This window comes from Coregonus lavaretus (assembly GCF_964263955.1).
Source record: "Coregonus lavaretus genome assembly, contig: HAP1_SCAFFOLD_1140, whole genome shotgun sequence".
Classification (NCBI taxonomy): Eukaryota; Metazoa; Chordata; class Actinopteri; order Salmoniformes; family Salmonidae; genus Coregonus; species Coregonus lavaretus.
This window is the reverse complement of record NW_028157708.1, coordinates 24,324-46,383: the sequence shown is the minus strand read 5'-3', so window position 1 is coordinate 46,383 and position 22,060 is coordinate 24,324. Positions and strand designations below refer to the sequence as shown.

The window sequence follows — 22,060 nt, the reverse complement described above, 5'->3', positions numbered from 1 at the left end:
GAGGGGCTGGTGGTGTGTGTGTGTGTGTGTGTGTGTGTGTGTGTGTGTGTGTGTGTGTGTGTGGAGGGATATTGGAGAGAGGAGGAGGTTGCCGTTTGGGAGGCCAGTCTGAGTGCTTCTGCTTGTCCACAGCATGTCAGATTGACAGTACTGTGATCTAACCCCCCTCAAACACACGTGTTTTGTGTGTGTGTGTATAGGTATGACTTTGAAAGAGTAACTCATCACTTCCTCTCTAACACACACCTGGTCCATACCTCCAGCCAGAGTGAGACACCTGCACAGGAACAGCAGTTACAGGCAGGTTGGATCAAACAAGTTTCAACCTCTAAACTGTGGACCTTTCAACTGGTAGTGTGGAATATACAGTACCAGTCAAAAGTTTGGACACACCTACTCATTCAAGGGTTTTTGTTTATTTTTAAAATTGTTTACATTGTAGAATAATAGTGAAGACATCAAAACTATGAAATAACACATATGGAATCATGTAGTAACCAATAAAGTGTTAAACAAATCAAAATATATTTTATATTTGAGATTCTTCAAATAGCCACCCTTTGCCTTGATGACAGCTTTGCACACTCTTGGCATTCTCTCAACCAGCTTCATGAGGTAGTCACCTGGAATGCATTTCAATTAACAGGTGTGCCTTCTTAAAAGTTAATTTGTGGAATTTATTTCATTCTTAATGTGTTTGAACCAATCAGTTGTGTTGTGACAAGGTAGGTGGGTAATACAGAAGATAGCCCTATTTGGTAAAAGACCAAGTCCATATTATGGCAAGAACAGCTCAAATAAGCAAAGAGAAACGACAGTCCATCATTACTTTAAGACATCAAATCAAATCAAATCAAATTTTATTGGCCACATGCGCCGAATACAACAGGTGCAGACATTACAGTGAAATGCTTACTTACAGCCCTTAACCAACAGTGCATTTCTTTTTAACAAAAAAAGTAAAAATAAACAACAACAAAAAAAGTGTTGAGAAAAAAAGAGCAGAAGTAAAATAAAATAACAGTAGGGAGGCTATATATACAGGGGGGTACCGGTGCAGAGTCAATGTGCGGGGGCACCGGCTAGTTGAGGTAGTTGAAGTAATATGTACATGTGGGTAGAGTTAAAGTGACTATCATAAATAATTAACAGAGTAGCAGCAGCGTAAAAGGATGGGGTGGGGAGGCAGTGCAAATAGTCTGGGTAGCCATGATTAGCTGTTCAGGAGTCTTATGGCTTGGGGGTAGAAGCTGTTGAGAAGTCTTTTGGACCTAGACTTGGCACTCCGGTACCGCTTGCCGTGCGGTAGCAGAGAGAACAGTCTATGACTAGGGTGGCTGGAGTCTTTGACAATTTTGAGGGCCTTCCTCTGACACCGCCTAGTATAGAGGTCCTGGATGGCAGGAAGCTTGGCCCCAGTGATGTACTGGGCCGTACGCACTACCCTCTGTAGTGCCTTGCGGTCGGAGGCCAAGCAGTTGCCATACCAGGCGGTGATGCAACCAGTCAGGATGCTCTCGATGGTGCAGCTGTAGAATTTTTTGAGGATCTGAGGACCCATGCCAAATCTTTTCAGTCTCCTGAGGGGGAATAGGCTTTGTCGTGCCCTCTTCACGACTGTCTTGGTGTGTTTGGACCATGATAGTTCGTTGGTGATGTGGACACCAAGGAACTTGAAGCTCTCAACCTGTTCCACTACAGCCCCGTCGATGAGAATGGGGGCGTGCTCAGTCCTCTTTTTTTTCCTGTAGTCCACAATCATCTCCGTTGTCTTGGTCACGTTGAGGGAGAGGTTGTTGTCCTGGCACCACACGGCCAGGTCTCTGACCTCCTCCCTATAGGCTGTCTCATCGTTGTCGGTGATCAGGCCTACCACTGTTGTGTCGTCGGCAAACTTAATGATGGTGTTGGAGTCGTGCCTGGCCATGCAGTCATGGGTGAACAGGGAGTACAGGAGGGGACTGAGCACGCACCCCTGAGGGGCCCTCGTGTTGAGGATCAGTGTGGCAGATGTGTTGTTACCTACCCTTACCACCTGGGGGCGGCCCGTCAGGAAGTCCAGGATCCAGTTGCAGAGGGAGGTGTTTAGTCCCAGGATCCTTAGCTTAGTGATGAGCTTAGAGGGCACTATGGTGTTGAATGCTGAGCTGCAGTCAATGAATAGCATTCTCACATAGGTGTTCCTCTTGTCCAGGTGGGAAAGGGCAGTGTGGAGTGCAATAGAGATTGCATCATCTGTGGATCTGTTGGGACGGTATGCAAATTGGAGTGGGTCTAGGGTTTCTGGGATAATGCTGTTGATGTGAGCCATGACCAGCCTTTCAAAGCACTTCATGGCTACAGACGTCAGTGCTACGGGTCGGTAGTCATTTAGGCAGGTTATCTTAGAGTAATTGGGCACGGGGACTATGGTGGTCTGCTTGAAACATGTTGGTATTACATGAAGGTCAGTCAATGTCAAGAACTTTGAAAGTCTCTTCAAGTGCAGTCGCAAAAACCATCAAGCGCTCTGATGAAACTGGCTCTCATGAGGAACGCCACAGGAATGGAAGACCCAGAGTTACCTCTGCTGCAGAGAATTAGTTCATTTCAGTTACCAGCCTCAATAAATTGCAGCCCAAATAAATGTTTCACAGAGTTCAAGTAACAGACACGTCTCAACATCAACTACTCAGAGGAGACTGTGGGAATCAGGCCTTCATGGTCAAATTGCTGCAAAGAAACCACTACTAAAGGACACCAATAATAATAAGAAACTTGCTTGGGCCAAGAAAGACGAGCAATGGACATTAGACCGGTGGAAATGTGTCCTTTGGTCTGGAGTCCAAATTGGAGATGTTTGGTTCCAACCACCGTGGCATTGTGAGACGCTGTGTGGGTGAACGGATGATCTCCGCATGTGTATTTCCCACCGTAAAGCATGGAGGTGTTATGGTGTGGGGGTGCTTTGCTGGTGACACTGTCTGTTATTTATTTAGAATTCAAGGCACACTTAACCAGCATGGCTACCACAGCATTCTGCAGCGATACTGCATCCCATCTGGTTTGGGCTTAGTGGGACTATCATTTGTTTTTCAACAGGACAATGACCCAACACACCACCAGGCTGTGTAAGGGCTATTTTAACAAGAAGGAGAGTGATGGAGTGCTGCATCAGATGACCTGGCCTCCACAATCACCCAACCATTATTCTACAATGTAGAAAATAGTAAAAATAAAGAAAATCCCTTGAATGAGTAGGTGTGTCCAAACTTTTGACTGGTACTGTAGAATAGAATAATCTAGAACAGAAACAATAGCCTGTTGGAGGTTTTTATAGACTTTGAGTGTGTGCTTGCGTGTGTTTGTGTGTGTGTGTGTCACTGTGGAGCTGTCAGTGGTACGTCTCCACACTGTTCAACGAAGGTGATGACTTCAAAAGCAGCCCCACGGCCTTGCTGATCTCACCAAAACATCCTCTGATTTCACTGGACTGGGCACTTCTCCAGACAGATAGAAAAAGAGATAGAAGAGAGAGAGAGATGGGGGACGTGTGTGTATGTGGTTGTGTGTGTGGCTGTGTGTGTGTGTGTGGCTGTGTGTGTGTGTGTGTGTGCGTGTGTGTGTGTGTGTGTGTGTGGCTGTGTGTGTGTGTGTGGTTGTGTGTGTGTGTATGTGTGTGTGTGTGTGTTGGGCCTGTGGCGTCTGGTTGGTGTTGTATTTTGTTTAGTTTTGTTCTTCTGAAGAGCGGATCCTTGTTTTCACATCCGTCCAATGGTGAGCGACACTCTTCACCTCCATCACCCTTCAAAGTATTTATCCAAACAGATGAGGTGTGCATGTTGTGGTCTGACACACACTTAGAGAGTGTGACATAGTTCTGTTCTTCTCTTTAAAAGAAATTACCTGTCACTTCTCATCTGTCGCATTCTGTACATTTCCTGTACTTGTTGACTTCCAATCCTTACCAAGTCTCCCACAGATCACTATGGTAAGTGCAAAACATTTCCTGATATAAATGGACACAGTATCATACAGCCTCTAAATGATTGCATTGGGGTTACTTTGAGTCACTGAACACATTAGCCTATGTGGCCTCTGCCAGTCTTCAATTTCAGACATAACCAGGAGCGTCATGCACCCCAAAAAATCTGATGGGGCACAAAATACATGAGCATGGCTGGGGGGTGGTCCCGACCGTAAGTTGAAGAAAGTTGCATTTTTCAAACACCTGAAGCAGATTTTTCCTGAAATCTAGAGTCATAATCATTATGTTTAATTATATGTAAAATATGTCTATTTTTCTGCATATCTATGCATACCTCTTGAGCTGTCTGTATCCTCCTGACTGGTGGTTCTTTTTATAAAGAAACTAAATATGCTTCTCTGCATCTCTGGTAAAATCTGGGTAAAAGCTTGAAAGGAATGTGAGTCTTATTCAGTACATTTAGTTATTGCTTGCTTTTCTAAAGTCTACCAACCTTGCCAGCAGGCATGCCAGCTAAGATAGTTAGACAAGCTAGCTACTCTAACTTGATTGATATCCTGAAATGTTTTTTTGGTAGCTAGCTTATGAGGTTGGGAGATCGGGAACCTATCTCTGCCAGCTAAAGCCAACTTCATAAAATTGCTAGGTGGCCAGTAGTATTACAGAGAAACAACAAAATAATGTAATAAAAAAAATGTTTGGACACACCTACTCATTCAAGGGTTTTCTTTATTTTTACTATTTTCTACATTGTAGAATAATAGTGAAGACATCAAAACTATGAAATAACACATATGGAATCATGTAGTAACCAAAAAAGTGTTAAACAAATCGAAATATATTTTTGATTTGAGATTATTCAAAGTAGCCACCCTTCGCCTTGATGACAGCTTTGCACCATCTTGGCATTCTCTCAACCAGCTTCATTTTTTAAACAGGACAAATCTGAGGGGGCACGTGCCCCTGTGCCCCCTATGGGCATGACGCCTCTGGACATATCTCACTATGATATTAATATTTTTTATTGACTTTTTGTTTTGTTCACTAAGTTTCATCGATAATTATAAACACAGGACGATAACCAACAATCGATGACAAGAAGATTAAGTTGTAGAAGTTCAGTGGTAGTTATGATAATAGTATATTTGTGCTGGTAGTGTGGACTACAGTGGCTTGCGAAAGTATTCACCCCCCTTGGCATTTTTCCTATTTTGTTTCCTTACAACCTGGAATTAAATTTGATTTTTGGGGGGTTTGTATCATTTGATTTACACAACATGCCTACCACTTTGAAGATGCAAAATATTTTTTCTTGTGAAACAAAGAAGAAATAAGACAAAAAAAACAGAACATTTGAGTGTGCATAACTATTCACCCCCCCAAAGTCAATACTTTGTAGAGCCACCTTTTGCAGCAATTACAGCTGCAAGTCTCTTGGGGTATGTCTCTATAAGCTTGGTACATCTAGCCACTGGGATTTTTGCCCATTCTTCAAGGCAAAACTGCTCTAACTCCTTCAAGTTGGATGGGTTCCGCTGGTGTACAGCAATCTTTAAGTCATACCACATATTCTCAATTGGATTGAAGTCTGGGCTTTGACTAGGCCATTCCAAGACAATTAAATGTTTCCCCTTAATCACTTGAGTGTTGCTTTAGCAGTATGCTTAGGGTCATTGTCTTGCTGGAAGGTGAACCTCCGTCCCAATCTCAAATCTCTGGAAGACTGAAACAAGTTTCCTTCAAGAATTTCCCTTTATTTAGCGTCCAGTTTCCCAGTCCCAGCCAATGAAAAACATCCCCACAGCATGATGCTGCCACCACCATGCTTCACTGTGGGGATGGTGTTCTCAGGGTGATGAGAGGTGTTGGGTTTGCGCCAGACATAGCATTTTCCTTGATGGCCAAAAAGCGTACCTTCTTCCATATGTTTGGGGAGTCTCCCACATGCCTTTTGGTGAACACCAAATGTGTTTGCTTAATTTTTTCTTTAAGCAATGGCTTTTATCTGCCCACTCTTCCGTTAAGCCCAGCTCTGTGGAGTGTACAGCTTAAAGTGGTCCTATGGACAGATACTCCAATCTCCGCTATGGAGCTTTGCAGCTCATTCAGGGTTATCTTTGGTCTCTTTGTTGCCTCTCTGATTAATGCCCTCCTTGCCTGGTCTGTGAGTTTGGGTGGGCGGCCCTCTTTTGGCAGGTTTGTTGTGGTGCCATATTCTTTTCATTTTTTTATAATGGATTTAATGGTGCTCCCTGGGATGTTCAAAGTTTCTGATATTTTTTTATAAGCCAACCCACAACTTTGTCCCTGACCTGTTTGGAGAGCTCCTTGGTCTTCATGATGCCGCTTGCTTGGTGGTGCCCCTTGCTTAGTGTTGTTGCAGACTCTGGGGCCTTTCAAAACAGGTGTATACAGCTGAAGTCAGAAGTTTACATACACTTAGGTTGGAGTCATTAAAACTCATTTTTCAACCACTCCACAAATTTCTTGTTAACAAACTATAGTTTTGGCAAGTCGGTTAGGACATCTACTTTGTGCATGACACAAGTATTTTTTCCAACAATTGTTTACAGACAGATTATATCACTTATAATTCACTGTATCACAATTCCAGTGGGTCAGAAGTTTACATACACTAAGTTGACTGTGCCTTTAAACAGCTTGGAAAATTCCAGAAAATTATGTAATGGCTTTAGAAGCTTCTGATAGGCTAATTGACATAATTTCAGTCAATTGGAGGTGTACCTGTGGATGTATTTCAAGGCCTACCTTTAAACTCAGTGCCTCCATGCACATCATGGGAAAATCAAAAGAAATCAGCCAAGACCTCAGAAAAAAATTTGCAGACCTTTACAAGTCTGGTTCATCCTTGGGAGCAATTTCCAAACGCCTGAAGGTACCACGTTCATTTGTACAAACTATAGTACGCAAGTATAAACACCATGGGACCACGCAGCCTTCAGACCGCTCAGGAAGGAGATGCGTTCTGTCTCCTAAAGATGAAGGTACTTTGGTGCGAAAAGTGCAAATCAATCCCAGAACTACAGCAAAGGACCTTGTGAAGTTGCTGGAGGAAACAGGTACAAAGTATCTATATCCAAAGTAAAACAAGTCCTATATCAACACAACCTGAAAGGCTGCTCAGCAAGGAAGAAGCCACTACTCCAAAACCGCCATAAAAATGCCAGACTACGGTTTGCAACTGCACATGGGGATGAAGATCGTACTTTTTGGAGAAATGTCCTCTGGTCTGATGAAACAAAAATAGAACTGTTTGGCCATAATGACCATCGTTATGTTTGGAGTTAAAAGGGCGAGGCTTGCAAGCCGAAGAACAGCATCCAAACCATGAAGCATGGGGGTGGCAGCATCATGCTGTGGGGGTGCTTTGCTGCAGGAGGGACTGGTGCACTTCACAAAATAGATGGCATCATGAGGAAGGAACATTTTGTGGATATATTGAAGCAACATCTCAAGACATCAGTCAGGAAGTTAAAGCTTGGTCGCAAATGGGTCTTCCAAATGGACATTGACCCCAATCATACTTCCATAGCTGTGGCAAAATGGCTTAAGGACAACAAAGTCAAGGTATTGGAGTGGCCATCACAAAGCCCTGACCTCAATCCTATAGAAAATTTGTGGGCAGAACTGAAAAAGCGTGTGCGATAAAGGAGGCCTACAAACCTGACTCAGTTACACCAGCTCTGTCAGGAGGACTGGGCCAAAATTCACCCAACTTATTGTGGGAAGCTTGTTGAAGGCTACCTGGAAAGTATGACCCAAGTTAAACAATATAAAGGCAATGCTACCAAATACTGATTGAGTGTATGTAAACTTCTGACCTACTGGGAATGTGATGAAAATAAATCATTCTCTCTACTATTATTCTGATATTTCACATTCTTAAAATAAAGTGGTGATCCTAACTGACCTAAGACAGGGAATTTTTACTATGATTAAATGTCAGGAATTGTGAAAAACAGAGTTTAAATGTATTTGGCTAAGGTGTATGTAAACTTCCGACTTCAACTGTATATACTGATATCATGTGACACTTAGATTGCACACAGGTGGACTTTATTTAACTAATTATGTGACTTCTGAAGGTAATTGGTTGCACCAGATCTTATTTAGGGGCTTCATAGCAAAGGGGGTGAATACATATGCACGCACCACTTTTCCGTTATTTATTTGTTAGCATATTTTGAAACAAGTAATTTTTTTCATTTCACTTCACCAATTTGGACTATTTTGTGTACGTCCATTACATGAAATCCAAATAAAAATCTATTTAAATTCCAGGTTGTAATGCAACAAAATAGGAAAAACGCCAAGGGGGGTGAATACCTTTGCAAGACACTGTATATACACATACTAATCAGGGGGAATGGGAACCAGGTGTGTGTAATGAGACAAGACAGTCCGGGGTTGGTGGTAATGATCTAGTTCAGTGACACCTAGAAGGCCGGTGACGTAGACCTCAGGAGCTGGTGAACGGAATGAGCAGCAGTACCGGGGGGATCCGTGACACACGTTTTGTTTTTGCCCTAACACTGGACAGCTGATTCAAATAATCAAAGCTTGATCATTAGTTGATTATTTTAATCAGCTGTGTAGTGCTGGGGGGGAGCAGGACCGAGTTTGGGAAAAGCTCGGTTAATAAGTATATCACAGCATTCTTAGATTATTAGTGCAGTGAGCATTGTCTAAAAGAGAATCACATTGTCCTGGTTTAGGATCATCTCAAACTCGGAAAAAACTAATTTAGTTAAAGGAAGGTACTGTTCTTAAACTGCCTCTAAATGTCAGTTGCAGTAATAGCAAGGTTTACTGGTTCAGAGCTGAATCAAAGAGCTGCATCCTGGAAATGATTGTTTGCTGTTTCCTATCCCTAATCCCCCACTTCCAACCAAGATTAAACAGTCTACATCAGAATCATAGAAATGAATGAAGATATAGGCTACTAAATAAAGGGTATTTAAAGGGTGGAACCCCCTTCTAGGAAGCACACTTTTCCTCTTCTCCTAAATCTTGGAATAATAATTATTTACAGTAAATGCACCATACCTGCTACCTGTGCCTGCTATTAACCATTCTCTGAATCAACATTGTACAATATTATTGTGATGACTAATGCACAGATTCTACTGAACTGTTTCTGTTTGAGAGTGGTACACTGAACATGTAGCTGCACTATGGGTCACTTCATTCTTGCCATACCATTATTGAAAATTAGAACCGGTTCTTGACTCTTTCTTCCCTATTTCTTACCAGTTTAAAGGATTATAAATGACTAAAATGACTAAATATCTAAATGTCATGTGATTTGCACGGCTGCCCAGGGCATGTCTGGGCCTGTGTTCTCTGTGATTAGAGAAGAGTGTGTCTCCCATGGTTGAATGGTTTACACCCGGGACTGAGCCGCAGACAGTCAGAGAGAGGGGGATTGAGTTGCAGCCACGTCTGTCTCTTACACACATCACACACGGATGCCAAACGTGCGCACACACACACATCCACACACACTCACATCAAACGCAGACGACACACTTTAAAGACCCCAAACAACAATTATCGCCATATGACGACTGGTGTGGACTCGAATGGCCAGCCCCTCAAAACAGCATCCATATGCCCTTTTTAAGTCGCGGCTTCAAGTGCTCCTCCAAATATAGAACAGCAGGAATGAGTTCCTCAACAATCTAAAGTGAAATACAATTGCTGAAATGCTCCCAATATACTACTACAACTACAGTACCTTGCAAAAGTATTCATCCCTCTTGGCGTTTTTCCTATTTTGTTGCATTACAACCAGTAATTTAAATTGATTTTTATTTGGATTTCATGTAATGGACATACACAAAATAGTCCAAATTGGTGAAGTGAAATTTAAAAAATAACTTGTTTCAAAAAATTCTAAAAACTAAATTATGGAAAAGTGGTGTGTGCATATGTGCTATGAAGCCCCTAAATAAGATCTGGTGAAACCAATTACCTTCAGAAGTCACATAATTAGTTAAATAAAGTCCACCTGTGTGCAATCTAAGTGTCACATGATCTGTCACATGATCTCAGTATATATACACCTGTTCTGAAAGGCCCCAGAGTCTGCAACACAACTAAGCAAGGGGCACCACCAAGCAAGCGGCACCATGAAAACCAAGGAGCTCTCCAAACAGGTCAGGGACAAAGTTGTGGAGAAGTACAGATCAGGGTTGGGTTATAAAATATCAGAAACTTTGAACATCCCACAGAGCACCATTAAATCCATTATAAAAAAATGGAAATAATATGGCACCACAACAAACCTGCCAAGAGAGGGCCGCCCACCAAAACTCACAGACCAGGCAAGGAGGGCATTAATCAGAGAGGCAACAAAGAGACCAAATATAACACTGAAGCTGCAAAGCTCCACAGCGGAGATTGGAGTATCTGTCCATAGGACCACTTTAAGCTGTACACTCCACAGAGCTGGGCTTAACGGAAGAGTGGCCAGATAAAAGCCCTTGCTTAAAGAAAAATTCAAGCAAACACATTTGGTGTTCGCCAAAAGGCATGTGGGAGACTCCCCAAACATATGGAAGAAGGTACTCTGGTCAGATGAGACTAAAATTGAGCATTTTGGCCATCAAGGAAAACGCTATGTCTGGCGCAAACCCAACACCTCTCATCACCCCGAGAACACCATCCCCACAGTGAAGCATGGTGGTGGCAGCATCATGCTGTGGGGAAGTTTTTCATCGGCAGGGACTGGGAAACTGGTCAGAATTGAAGGAATGATGGTTGGCGCTAAATACAGGGAAATTCTTGAAGGAAACCTGTTTCAGTCTTCCAGAGATTTGAGACTGGGACGGAGGTTCACCTTCCAGCAGGACAATGACCCTAAGCATACTGTTAAAGCAACACTTGAGTGGTTTAAGGCAAAACATTTAAATGTCTTGGAATGGCCTAGTCAAAGCCCAGAAAAATCCATTTTAATTCCAGGTTGTAAGGCAACAAAATAGGAAAAATGCCAAGGGGGTGAATACTTTCGCCAGCCACTGTAGTCCCCACTACCAGCACAAATGCACTATTATCATAACTACCACTGAACTTCTACAACTTAATCTTCTTGTCATCGATTGTTGGTTATCGTCCTGTGTTTATAATTATCGATGAAACTTAGTGAACAAAACAAAAAGTAAATAAAAAAGATTAGTATCATAATGAGATATGTCCTTGTTATACACTACCGTTCCAAAGTTTGGGGTCACTTAGAGATGTCCTTGTTTTTGAAAGAAAGCTATTTTTTTGTCCTTTAAAATAACATCAAATTGATAAGAAGAACAGTTTAGACATAGTTAATGTTGTAAATGTCTATTGTAGCTGGAAACGGCTGATTTTTAATGGAATATCTACCTATGCGTACAGACGCCCATTATCAGCAACCATCAGTCCTGTGTTCCAACGTTGTGTTTGCTAATCCAAGTTTATCATTTTTAAAGTCTAATTGATCATTAGAAAACCATTTTGCAATTATGTTAGCACAGCTGAAAACTGTTGTGCTGATTAAATAATCAATAAAACTGGCCTTCTTGAGACTAGTTGAGTATCTGGAGCATCAGCAATTGTGGGTTCGACTACAGGATCAAAATGGCCAGAAACAAAGAACTTTCTTCTGAAACTCGTCAGTCTATTCTTGTTCTGAGAAATGAAGGCTATTCCATGCGAGAAACTGAAGATCTCGTACAACGCTGTGTACTACTCCCTTCACAGAACAGCACAAACTGGCTGTAACCAGAATAGAAAGAGGAGTGGGAGGCCCCGGTGCACAACTGAGCAAGAGGACAAATACATTAGAGTGTCTAGTTTGAGAAACAGACGCCTCACAGGTCCTCAATTGGCAGCTTCATTAAATAGTACCCGCAAAACACCAGTCTCAACGTTAACAGTGAAGAGGCGACTCCGGGATGCTGACCTAGGCAGAGTTGTATTTCTGATCAATTTGATGTTGTAGTGTATTGAGATTATCATGGTGTTAAATGTTTTTTAAGTGGAACTGAAAGAATGTTGATTTTAGTATCAAGAGGGAATGTTTTAGTGTAACGCCACATACAACAGACAGGAAGTGTGTTGTAGACAGGGGAGACTGGTGATTGGCCAGAAGAGGGAGCATCTTTTTGCATTGTTTATAAATAGGGGCTAGACTACAGAAAGGGCAGAGCGGCCATTCTGAGGCGTCGCTCTCCGGGTGTCATGTCACCTGTCACTCATGCTGAAGCTTGGGATCTGAATAAACTTATGATCAAGGATTCAGTATGAGCGGACTCCTTTGTTTATCAGCAATAATTCCACCACTCACTCGATACGACAATGTTATTTTAATGGTCAAAATAAATGTTTTTCTTTAGAAAACAAGGATATTTCTAATTGACCCCAAACTTTTGAACGGTAGTGTACGTGTTTGTTTTGGGCTTCGTCCCCGTCGTTTTTTCATGACGTATCTTGTGTTGGGTGGAGTAAAATAACCCTACTACATATTCCTGCGCCTGTCTCCTGTCATTGTACAACGTGACAGAATTATCGACCCTCCTAAATGGAGACAGCGGTAAAGGCCTAGCTGGCGACCATCATAGAGACAGTCCAGCATCACGAGGACTGTCTCTCCAGACTCGGCAGCGCCATGGACAGTGTGCTGGCAACCATCCTGTGTTTGGAGGGGAATGTGCAGTCCCTCCAGCCTCCAGCACCGGTTCCAGCACCAGCCCCCACACCACCACTACCTGCCTCCGTCCCATCTGCGCCGGCTCTGCAGGAGGAGGTACAGAAGGAGTTAGCCTGCCGTGATGACAACCTGTCACTCGACCAGCTCATCAGCATGGCGATCCGGTTGGACAACTTCCTGCGGTTCCGACGAAGACCTGCGCGGAATCCGGAGCCTATGGCTACACCTGCTCCGTGGGCAGAGCCGATGGAGGTGGGCTCTGCAAGTTTGCCCGAGGCAGAGCGTAGGAGAAGGAGGAATCTGGGCCTCTGCTCCTATTGTGGAGAAAGGGGTCATTTCTCCCCGACCAGCCCTCTATCCACTAATAGGCGAGGAGGTGACAAGCCAGGGAATTCCCCTGCTCCAACCCCGGTGGGATGCAAGTTCTCCTCTCCTTTTCTGTCACCTCAACCAGTGTGTTTTCCCATTAAATTCCCTGAATACCCTAGCTCCTCACTCCCATTAGCTCTGATTGATTCTGTAGCTGCCGGCACTGGCCACTGCATTACGCATTCCTTTGGTTCCCCTACGGTCACCCATTCCGGTTAGAGCCCTGGATAATCGTCCAATAGGGACAGGGCTCGTACATCACATCACTGTTCCCGTTTCTCTGCTGACCCATGACACTCATTTAGAACAGATCACCTTTTTGATTATAGACACCCCCACGCAACCCGTTGTTTTAGGTCTCCCCTGGTTGAGTTAGCATAACCCTGTTATTTCCTGGTCCAAGAGGAGCCTGCTGGGTTGGTCACAGGAGTGTCAGGGGAGGTCGACACCACTACGGTGGAAAGTCCGGACCATGCCCCTCAAGTGGATTTACCGGAGGAATACCAGGATCTGAATCAGGTTTTCTCTAAGACCCAGGCTACACGCCTGCCTCCTCATCGCCCCCCCCATCATCCCTCCGTTCGGTAGCATTGTGCCAGTAGTGTGGGACGTGGACGCCGACATACGGCAGGCCCTGCGTACGGAACCCGCACCTGCACAGTGCCCGGAGAACCGCGCCTACGTGCCCATGGGTGTGCGGGACTGCCTCCTTACCTGGGCGCACACGGCCCCTGTGTAGGGTCATCCTGGGATAGGCCGTACCATCGCCTGCCTGACTAAGAAGTACTGGTGGCCCACCTTGGCTAGGTACGTCCAGGTTTACGTCTCTTCCTGCTCCATCTGTGCCCAGTCAAAGACACCCAGACACCTCCCTTATGGAAAGCTCCTTCCCCTGCCGGTTCCACAATGACCCTGGTCTCACCTCTAGGTGGACTTTGTCACTGACCTTCCCCCTCCAAGGGGAACACCATCGTTCTTGTCGTTGTGGATCGGTTTTCCAAAGCTTGTTGCCTCCTTCCTCTGCCTGGGCTCCCGTCGGCCATGCAAACCGCGGAGGCTCATTTTACGCACGTTTTCCGGCACTACGGGATCCCGGAGGACATTGTGTCAGACCGTGGCCCTCAGTTCACCTCACGCGTATGGAAAGCTTTCATGGAACGCCTGGGGGTCACGGTCAGTCTCACCTCCAGGTACCGTCCTCAAGCTAATGAGCAGGTGGAGAGGATCAATCAGGAAGTGGGCATGTTCCTGACATGTTACTGTCAGGACCGGCCGGGGAAGTGGGCGGATTTTCTACCTTGGGCTGAGTACACGCAGAATTCCCTGCGCCACTCCTCACTCCTTTCCAGTGTGTGTTGGGGTATCAGCCGGCGCTGGCACCTTGGCATCCAAGCCAGACCGAGACCCCTGCGGTGGACGAGTTGTTTCGGCGCGCTGAGGAGATCTGGAACACAGCGCACATTCTTCTCCAGCGGCCTGTGCGTCGGCACATAAAACAGGCCGCCACCGCAGTGAGGAGCCTGTTTTCTCTCCAGGCGACCGGGACTGGCTCTCCACCCAAACCTGCCCCTGCCGAAGCTGAGCCCGCGGTTTGTGGGGCCGTTTAAAGTCCTGAGGAGGGTTAATGAGGTAACGTACCGTTTGCAACTCCCTGCTGATTACCGTATTAACCCGACTTTTCATGTTTCTCTCCTCAGGCCAGTGGTGCCTGGTCCCCTCGCTGAGGCTGGACCCAGTGATGCCCCGCCTCCTCCTCTGGACATCGAGGGAGGTCCGGCGTACTTGGTCCGTGAAGTCCTGGATTCGAGGCTTCAGACAGATATTTCCAGTATCTCATCAACGGGGGGGGGGGGGGGGGGGTACTGTCACGGATCCCCCCGGTACTGCTGCTCATTCCGTTCACCAGCTCCGGAGGTCTACGTCACCAGCCTTCTAGGTGTTACTGAACTAGACCATTACCACCAACCCCGGACTCTCTTGTCTCATTACACACACCTGGTTCCCATTCCCCCTGATTAGTATGTGTATATGTGCCCTCTGTTCCCAATTGTCCTTGTCGATAATTGTCCCATGTCCGTTGGTCTCGTGAGTACTTTGTATTACGGGTTACATACTGTGGAATTGTGCACTTGTTATTTCGGGTCTCGTCCCATCATCCTTTTGTTATATATATACGTGTTTGTTTTGGGCTTTGTCCCCGTCATTCTTTCATGACGTACCTTGTGTTGGGTGGAGTAAAATAAAACCCCTATTACGTATTCCTGCGCCTGTCTCCTTTCATTATACAACGTGACAACGTGCACCCTTTGGTCCCCAGGACTGAGTTTTGGAAACGCTGGATTAACCTGTCTAAGAGATCAGTGAAGTCTGACTTGACACAACTTAATGCAGTAAGGTCGGGCTTCTCATTGATGTCAAACTATCATTAAACTATGTAATCACCACTGGGAGTGGGTGTTTTATAAAATACCACACCTGCGATACTTCTTTAAGCCAAGTACAATATCTTCATCTCAGTTGATCTCCCACCCATCTCTTTGTGGGTGGGGCATCCAGGGGTGAGAGTAGGTAATAGCTGGGATCCACCACCCACCTGACACACTACTACAGAGGACACCATACTGACCACACCACCACGGAACACCTGAGAGGAACCACACTGAGTTCCTCACCCCAGACAGAGCACCCCAGGCTGGGTAGGGTCCTGCCTGTCTCCCCCCTGAGCACCTGGAGGCCTGGTACTAAATGTGGAGGACCCTGAGTATCACCTGTTCATCTGAAGGTAAGATGGAGAGAGTAGAATGAACACATCCGCAATGGAGAAAACACATTTGTCTTTCTGGAGTACATATGACTCCATGCAAATAAATTCAATGAACTCGGACATGTAACATGTAAATAATGCAGGGTGAAGAGATATTTTGTGTGGCCACACAGTAAATATCTACAGTAAATATAAATTATTTGTTCTATATTTTCTGTCATTAGGTTATACCCAATGCAAAAACCAACGTAATATTTAATATGATCTCTTGTGTTAGGTTCTATGATAATGTGTAGAATATAGATAGTAGAATATAGATAGTATAGATAGATCATATAAAGTCCTACAGATTATATGCATGCCATTGTACTTATGAATAATAAGTCATTATAACTATGTATGTATTACATATATTCTATCTAAGTCCTAATACATTGAATGCAAAGACAACCTCATCATACATGATTCCTCATCTTGATGATTAATTACTTCAATCTGGGGTGGTTTTTCCCCAAGCACTATAAGGACACAGTGTGGCAATGGTGGTGTGGTGTGTGTCTGAGTTTGTGTCTATGGGTCTGTGTGTGTTAATTTTCACTTCAAAAGACATATCCAACTGTCAAAGTTATATACAATAACCCTCGCCTTCAAATGCTTAAGTGGTTTTGGCAGACGTTCCAAACTGTCTTTGGGAAACCCAACACTGGCTTAAAGAGAGGGGAATTCCTCTTCTCTCTCTCTCTCTCTCTCTCTCTCTCTCTCTCTCTCTCTCTCTGTCTCACTCTTTCTCTGTGCAGCAGCCATGGATGCAAGTCTCTGTGAAGGAGAGGGAGAGAAAGAGAAAAAGGGAGGAGGAGAGTGGGATTAGAAGATATTTCAAGATTATTGAGGGAAATGATTCTGCCCACAATGTTAACGCTTTCATGTTCATTGTTGCTTCTCAGATCAATTGACTTTTGATTTACAATAAAGTAGAAGTAGGCGAGAGTGGGGTATGTTGAGCCATTTCTTACATTCAGCATTACTACATCAAGCGAAATATAGTATTCTTTATAACAAAGATATCTACATATATTTCAGGATGTTGGAAATAATCAGAATTTATGTCAACATAAATTGAGCATAGGGACAGGGGAAGTTGAGCCGCCTTGGGGTAAGTGGTGATGGTGTTCTGTGACAGTTGGTGATGGTGCTAGTAGGTCAAAGTTTAATTCATGGTATTGGGGTGTGGTATATTGTATATCTTAAATGTATGCCTACATTCAGATAGAGAGCTCTCTGTTCAATATCTCTTCCATTTCTTGACCAGTTGTCTGAAACAGGGACTTTTTCCACATTTTGTTACATTACAGCCTTATTCTAAAGTTGATTAAATAAATAAAAATCCTCATCAAAATTTGAGCACAGGTGCATCCTGTTTCCATTGATCATCCTTGAGATGTTTCTACAACTTCATTGGAGTCCACCTGTGGTCAATTCAATTGATTGGACATGATTTGTAAAGGCACACACCTGTCTATATAAGGTCCCACAGTTATGCATGTCAGAGCAAAAACCAAGCCATGAGGTTGAAGGAATTGTTCGTAGAGCTCCGAGATAGGATTGTGTCGAGGCACAGATCTGGGGAAGGGTACCAAAAAATGTCTGCAGCATTAAAAGTCCCCAAGAACACAGTGGCCTCTATCATTCTTAAATGGAAGACGTTTGGTACCACCAAGACTCTTCCTACAGCTGGCCGCCCAGCCAAACTGAGCAATCGGGAGAGAAAGGCCTTGGTCAGAGAGGTGACCATGAACCAAATGTTCACTATGACAGTGCTCAAGAGTTCCATCTCTGCAGCACTCCACCAATCAGGCTTTATGGTAGAGTGGCCAGACGGAAGCCACTCCTCAGTAAAAGGCACGACAGTCCGCTTGGAGTTTGCCAAAAGGCCCCTAAAGGAATCTCAGACCATTAGAAACAAGATTCCTGGTCTGATGAAACCAAGATTGAACTCTTTGGCCTGAATGCCAAGCGTCACGTCTGGAGGAAACCTGGCACCATCCCTAAGGTGAAGCATGGTGGTGGCAGCATCATGGTGTGGGGATGTTTTTCAGCGGCAAGGACTGTGAGACTAGTCAGGATCGAGGGAAAGATGAACGGAGCAAAATACAGAGAGATCCTTGATGATAACCTGCTCCAGAGAGCTCAGGACCTCAGACTGGGGCGAAGGTTCACCTTTCAACAGGGCAACGACCCTAAGCACACAGCCAAGACAACGCAGGAGTGGTTTCGGTACAAGTCTCTGAATGTCCTTGAGTGGCCCAGCCAGAGCCCAGACTTGAACCCGATCTAACATCTCTGGAGAGACCTGAAAATAGCTGTCCAGCGACGCTCCCCATCCAACCTGACAGAGCTTGAGAGGATCTGCAGAGAAGAATGGGAGAAACTCCCCAAATACAGGTGTGCCAAGCTTGTAGCATCATACCCAAGAAGACTCGAGGCTGTAATCGCTGCCAAAGGTGCTTCAACAAAGTACTGAGTAAAGGGTCTGCATACCTTTGTAAATGTGATATTTCCGTTTTTGATTTTTAATAAATGTGCAAATATTATACAAACTTATTTTTGCTTTGTCATTATGGGGTATTGTGGGTAGATTGATGAGGGAAAAAAACAATTTAATCAATTTTAGAATAAGGCTGTAACGTAACAAAATGTGGAAAAAGTCAAGGGGTCTGAATACTTTCCATATGCACTGTGTTTGAGGCTACTAAGCCCATGAAACTGGTCTGCGAGATTCTTGATATGATTAGCAAGCTCAGACTCCATGTCACCAGATAAGACCTTGTGTGCCTCTGCTACTCTATCATAGCCTCTCTTTCACACAGGTACATGTTTGTTTTCTTTTTTGTCAATGTAGCTATTCAGCTTCACTATCTATGTTTCCATCCAATTGGCGACAGATTTTCATGCAAATATTCAAAAATATGCATTAAAACAATATGCACATTTTCCCACAAGAGATGTGTTTCCAACAAATTGACTTGTTGCGGATAAAAGGCTGTGTGTTATGACGTAGTGCACATAAAAATAACTAGGTGTAGGACCTCATATTGTAGCTTATAGAGACCCCAACTGATGCACAATCCATCTTAAAACGATCTACTTTGATTTAGATACCAGCATCATGAAACCTATAACACAATAAATTCATTTCTGTTTTATTACCTAACTTGCTTACCACTTTTTCCATGTGGTTTCTTCCTTCACAGACTTCATGAAATGATGACCTCTTCCTAAATATTTGATCACATGATTCATTTTGTGTATGGTTTCCTAGAAACAAGGGGTGGCTCAACTAACCCTTTGGCTCAACATACCCCACTCTCCCCTACAATAAAGCCAGATAGTAGTCTTGAATTTGCATACTTTCAGTGTGATTATAAATGTTCTGATTTTCAGGTAACTGTAAAGATCCTCATCTTCCTTTAGTTTCTTAGCACAAAGTGCAGCTATCTAATCCCTTACCTCTGAAGTTTATATAGCCTCATTTTATCTTTAAATACATGCAATAATTATTATTATCCTCAAAACCTCCTGTGTTTGATGAAGGTGGCTCATTTAACTAAGTTCTAACCTTTCATCCTGTCTTAATTCACTTCCACAGATCTACAAGAGCAGAGGAGAGCGTTTGATGATGAAGCTCCACCTTGTTTCTCCTTCTACTTGAGGGGAAAACTGGATGTCACAAGTGGAGGAAACTCACGACTCGCTGCTCCGATTCCTTATCCATCCATTTATCTTAAGAGGCTCTCTCTCTGTTCCTTTGCACCATCAACATGAGTGCTGCATTCTCCCACCCCTTCGTAGACCAGCGGCCCACCTACCTAAACAGAGGCAGCAGCCTGCCTTATAGTCTGTCTCCCTCTAATGGCCACTATGAGAACCGCCCCAACACCCACACCCACTCCCACCGCCTCCACTCTGGCTCTGACCCTCTGGCCCATACAGTGCCCTTCCTCCTTTACCCAACCACAATGGACCCTGGAGGCCTATATGAAGCCTCGTTCCGGGGCCCTGGAGGCCCCAATCTCCTCCCCTACCTGTCCCCATTCCACCACGGGCACTTTGGGGTGTACGAGTGCCCCTTCGAGCCGGCGTTCATCCAGAAGCGTAACGAGCGGGAGCGTCAGAGGGTGAAGTGTGTGAACCAGGGCTATGCCAAGCTGAGGGACCACCTGCCAGGGGGTGCCAGTGAGAAGAGGCTCAGTAAAGTGGAGACACTGAGGGCAGCAATTAATTATATTAAATACCTGCAGGGGCTGGTGGACGGGCAGGGGAATGGGAGAGAGGTGTATGAGGGGGGACAGGTGTGCCACAGCCCCAGTTCTGTCCACTGTAGGACGGAAGACTCGGACCACAGCAATGGGGGGTCACCTCGCTCTCTCTCAGACTCCTCCTCTTCCTCTGCGGGGATAGACTGTGAGGAGTCAGAGGGCTCTGGGACCTAGGGGATTATGGGCAGTGTAGTTTGTGAGAGAGACTGTGGATAGACATTTGTGAAATGAGGTAGGACTTCCCTCTCTCCAAGGACTGCCCACAAAAACATCAAACCCTGAGCACAAAGATATATAATTTAAGACTTTTCCACTAGATACTATGTTATGTATTGGCAATGTGTCTTGTTTTTTGCCACTGAAATGATTTACCAAAACACTTTCGGAAGCTGATTATGTTAAAGCATGATGTCATGAACACTTCAGATTTGAAGATTAACACCTGAAACTCAGAGAGCAATCCCAGCTAGCACATAACGTTCTGAGAACAGCTCTACGTTTTTTAGAACTTGGTGAGACAGTGGTTGTCCTATGGTTATTTTGCATACAACCTCCCCACAACTTTCTGGGAATGGTGCATAGTTGTTTGGCTTTGGAATAGTCTCCACACTTTTAAGGAACTTGACAAAACAAAAATAAATCGTAGTATTTCATTACTTTAAAATAAAGTTTCTTAAATGTTCAAACAGGGTTACATTTCATTTCAATTTTGGTAATGATCTTGGAATGTTCTCCAACTGGTTTGACATTGGGAATGTTCTCAAATAGTTCAGAGAACGTTAAGAAACAATGTTTTTCTGTGGAAATGTCAGTACTTTAGCATAACGTTTCTTAAAGTGAAGTTCTCAAATTGTTCCGAGACGTGAAGAAAACATACCATTAAAACCACAAGAAAATGTAAGTAATGTTCAGAGAACGTTCAAAGAATGTTATTTAAAAACACACACTGTTCTCAGAACGCAGAACGTGAAGAAAACTTACCAGAATAAACACAAAAAAACGTTTTAATGCTGAGAACATATACAATCTATTCTCGGCATCAACAAAACTCTCTCTATCCACTATCCTGTTAAGTGTGTTAAGGTGTGTTGGCTGAGCCCACTAATTGGCCACACCTGATCTTATTGAGTGCTTGTTTCCTTTGAAATGGGGTCTGTTTGAATAGACTAAAATAAACAGCTTTGTATGCATAAAAAAACATGGCATGCTAGCTCCATCCTGGTGGCGCAGTGGATTAAACCCATGAATAAAGAAGAGAAGATTATAGGTTTGAATCTCGCTGAATAAAAAAATAAAAATATATATGTTTGCATGATTAATGCCTAAGAAAAGGAGTTTCCATGTGTCCTATCTGGGCTTGGAATTCAAAAAAGTTAACCCAAAATAAGCTAGCAGTGTTATTAAAAGAAACATTCAGTGAAAGTTTTAAGGAAGTTCAAAATAACCTATAATTTCAGTTCTCAGAGCATTAATAAAACCTCCCAGGAAAGATTTCAAGGAACCAGAGTAAAATGTTCTCAGAACCTCCCTGCAACCTAAAAATAAGCATTCCCAGAACAGTCAACATTTTCACTTCTGTTCATAGAACGTTTAAAAAACGTTCAGTTCCGACAACCAATGTGAAACTAAAAACATACGTTTCCACAACTTCCAAGGAACCAAATGTGTTAACTGGGATGAATTAAAGTATGCTATGTTTATTGTATTTCAAGATGAGAAACTGATCATTGAAGCAACACATTACTGTTATCAAAAGAAACAATATTTCCCAAAACAAACTGTAGTTCATTTTATTACAGCACAAGACATCTTTTGGAAATTTCAGTGTGATATTAAGTCACAAAGCTGGTAATAAAGAAATGTGATTCCTCTTTTCACAAATACAGTTTTTGGAAAATAAACAGATTCTACAATGGGACAACTGATACTTGGAGGCACAT

The 22,060-nt window shown here is 43.8% G+C and overlaps 1 protein-coding gene across 1 annotated transcript; it reads left to right on the top strand.

The window, feature by feature from the left end:
* Window positions 1-19,622: 19,622 nt before the first annotated feature.
* Window positions 19,623-20,294, top strand: LOC311125022 (achaete-scute homolog 5-like; the record flags this gene model as incomplete). The annotated part of the gene is made up of 1 exon (XM_084199111.1): window positions 19,623-20,294. One exon carries the CDS (start codon window positions 19,623-19,625, stop codon window positions 20,292-20,294), a length of 672 nt encoding a protein of 223 aa, XP_084055237.1.
* Window positions 20,295-22,060: the final 1,766 nt, after the last annotated feature.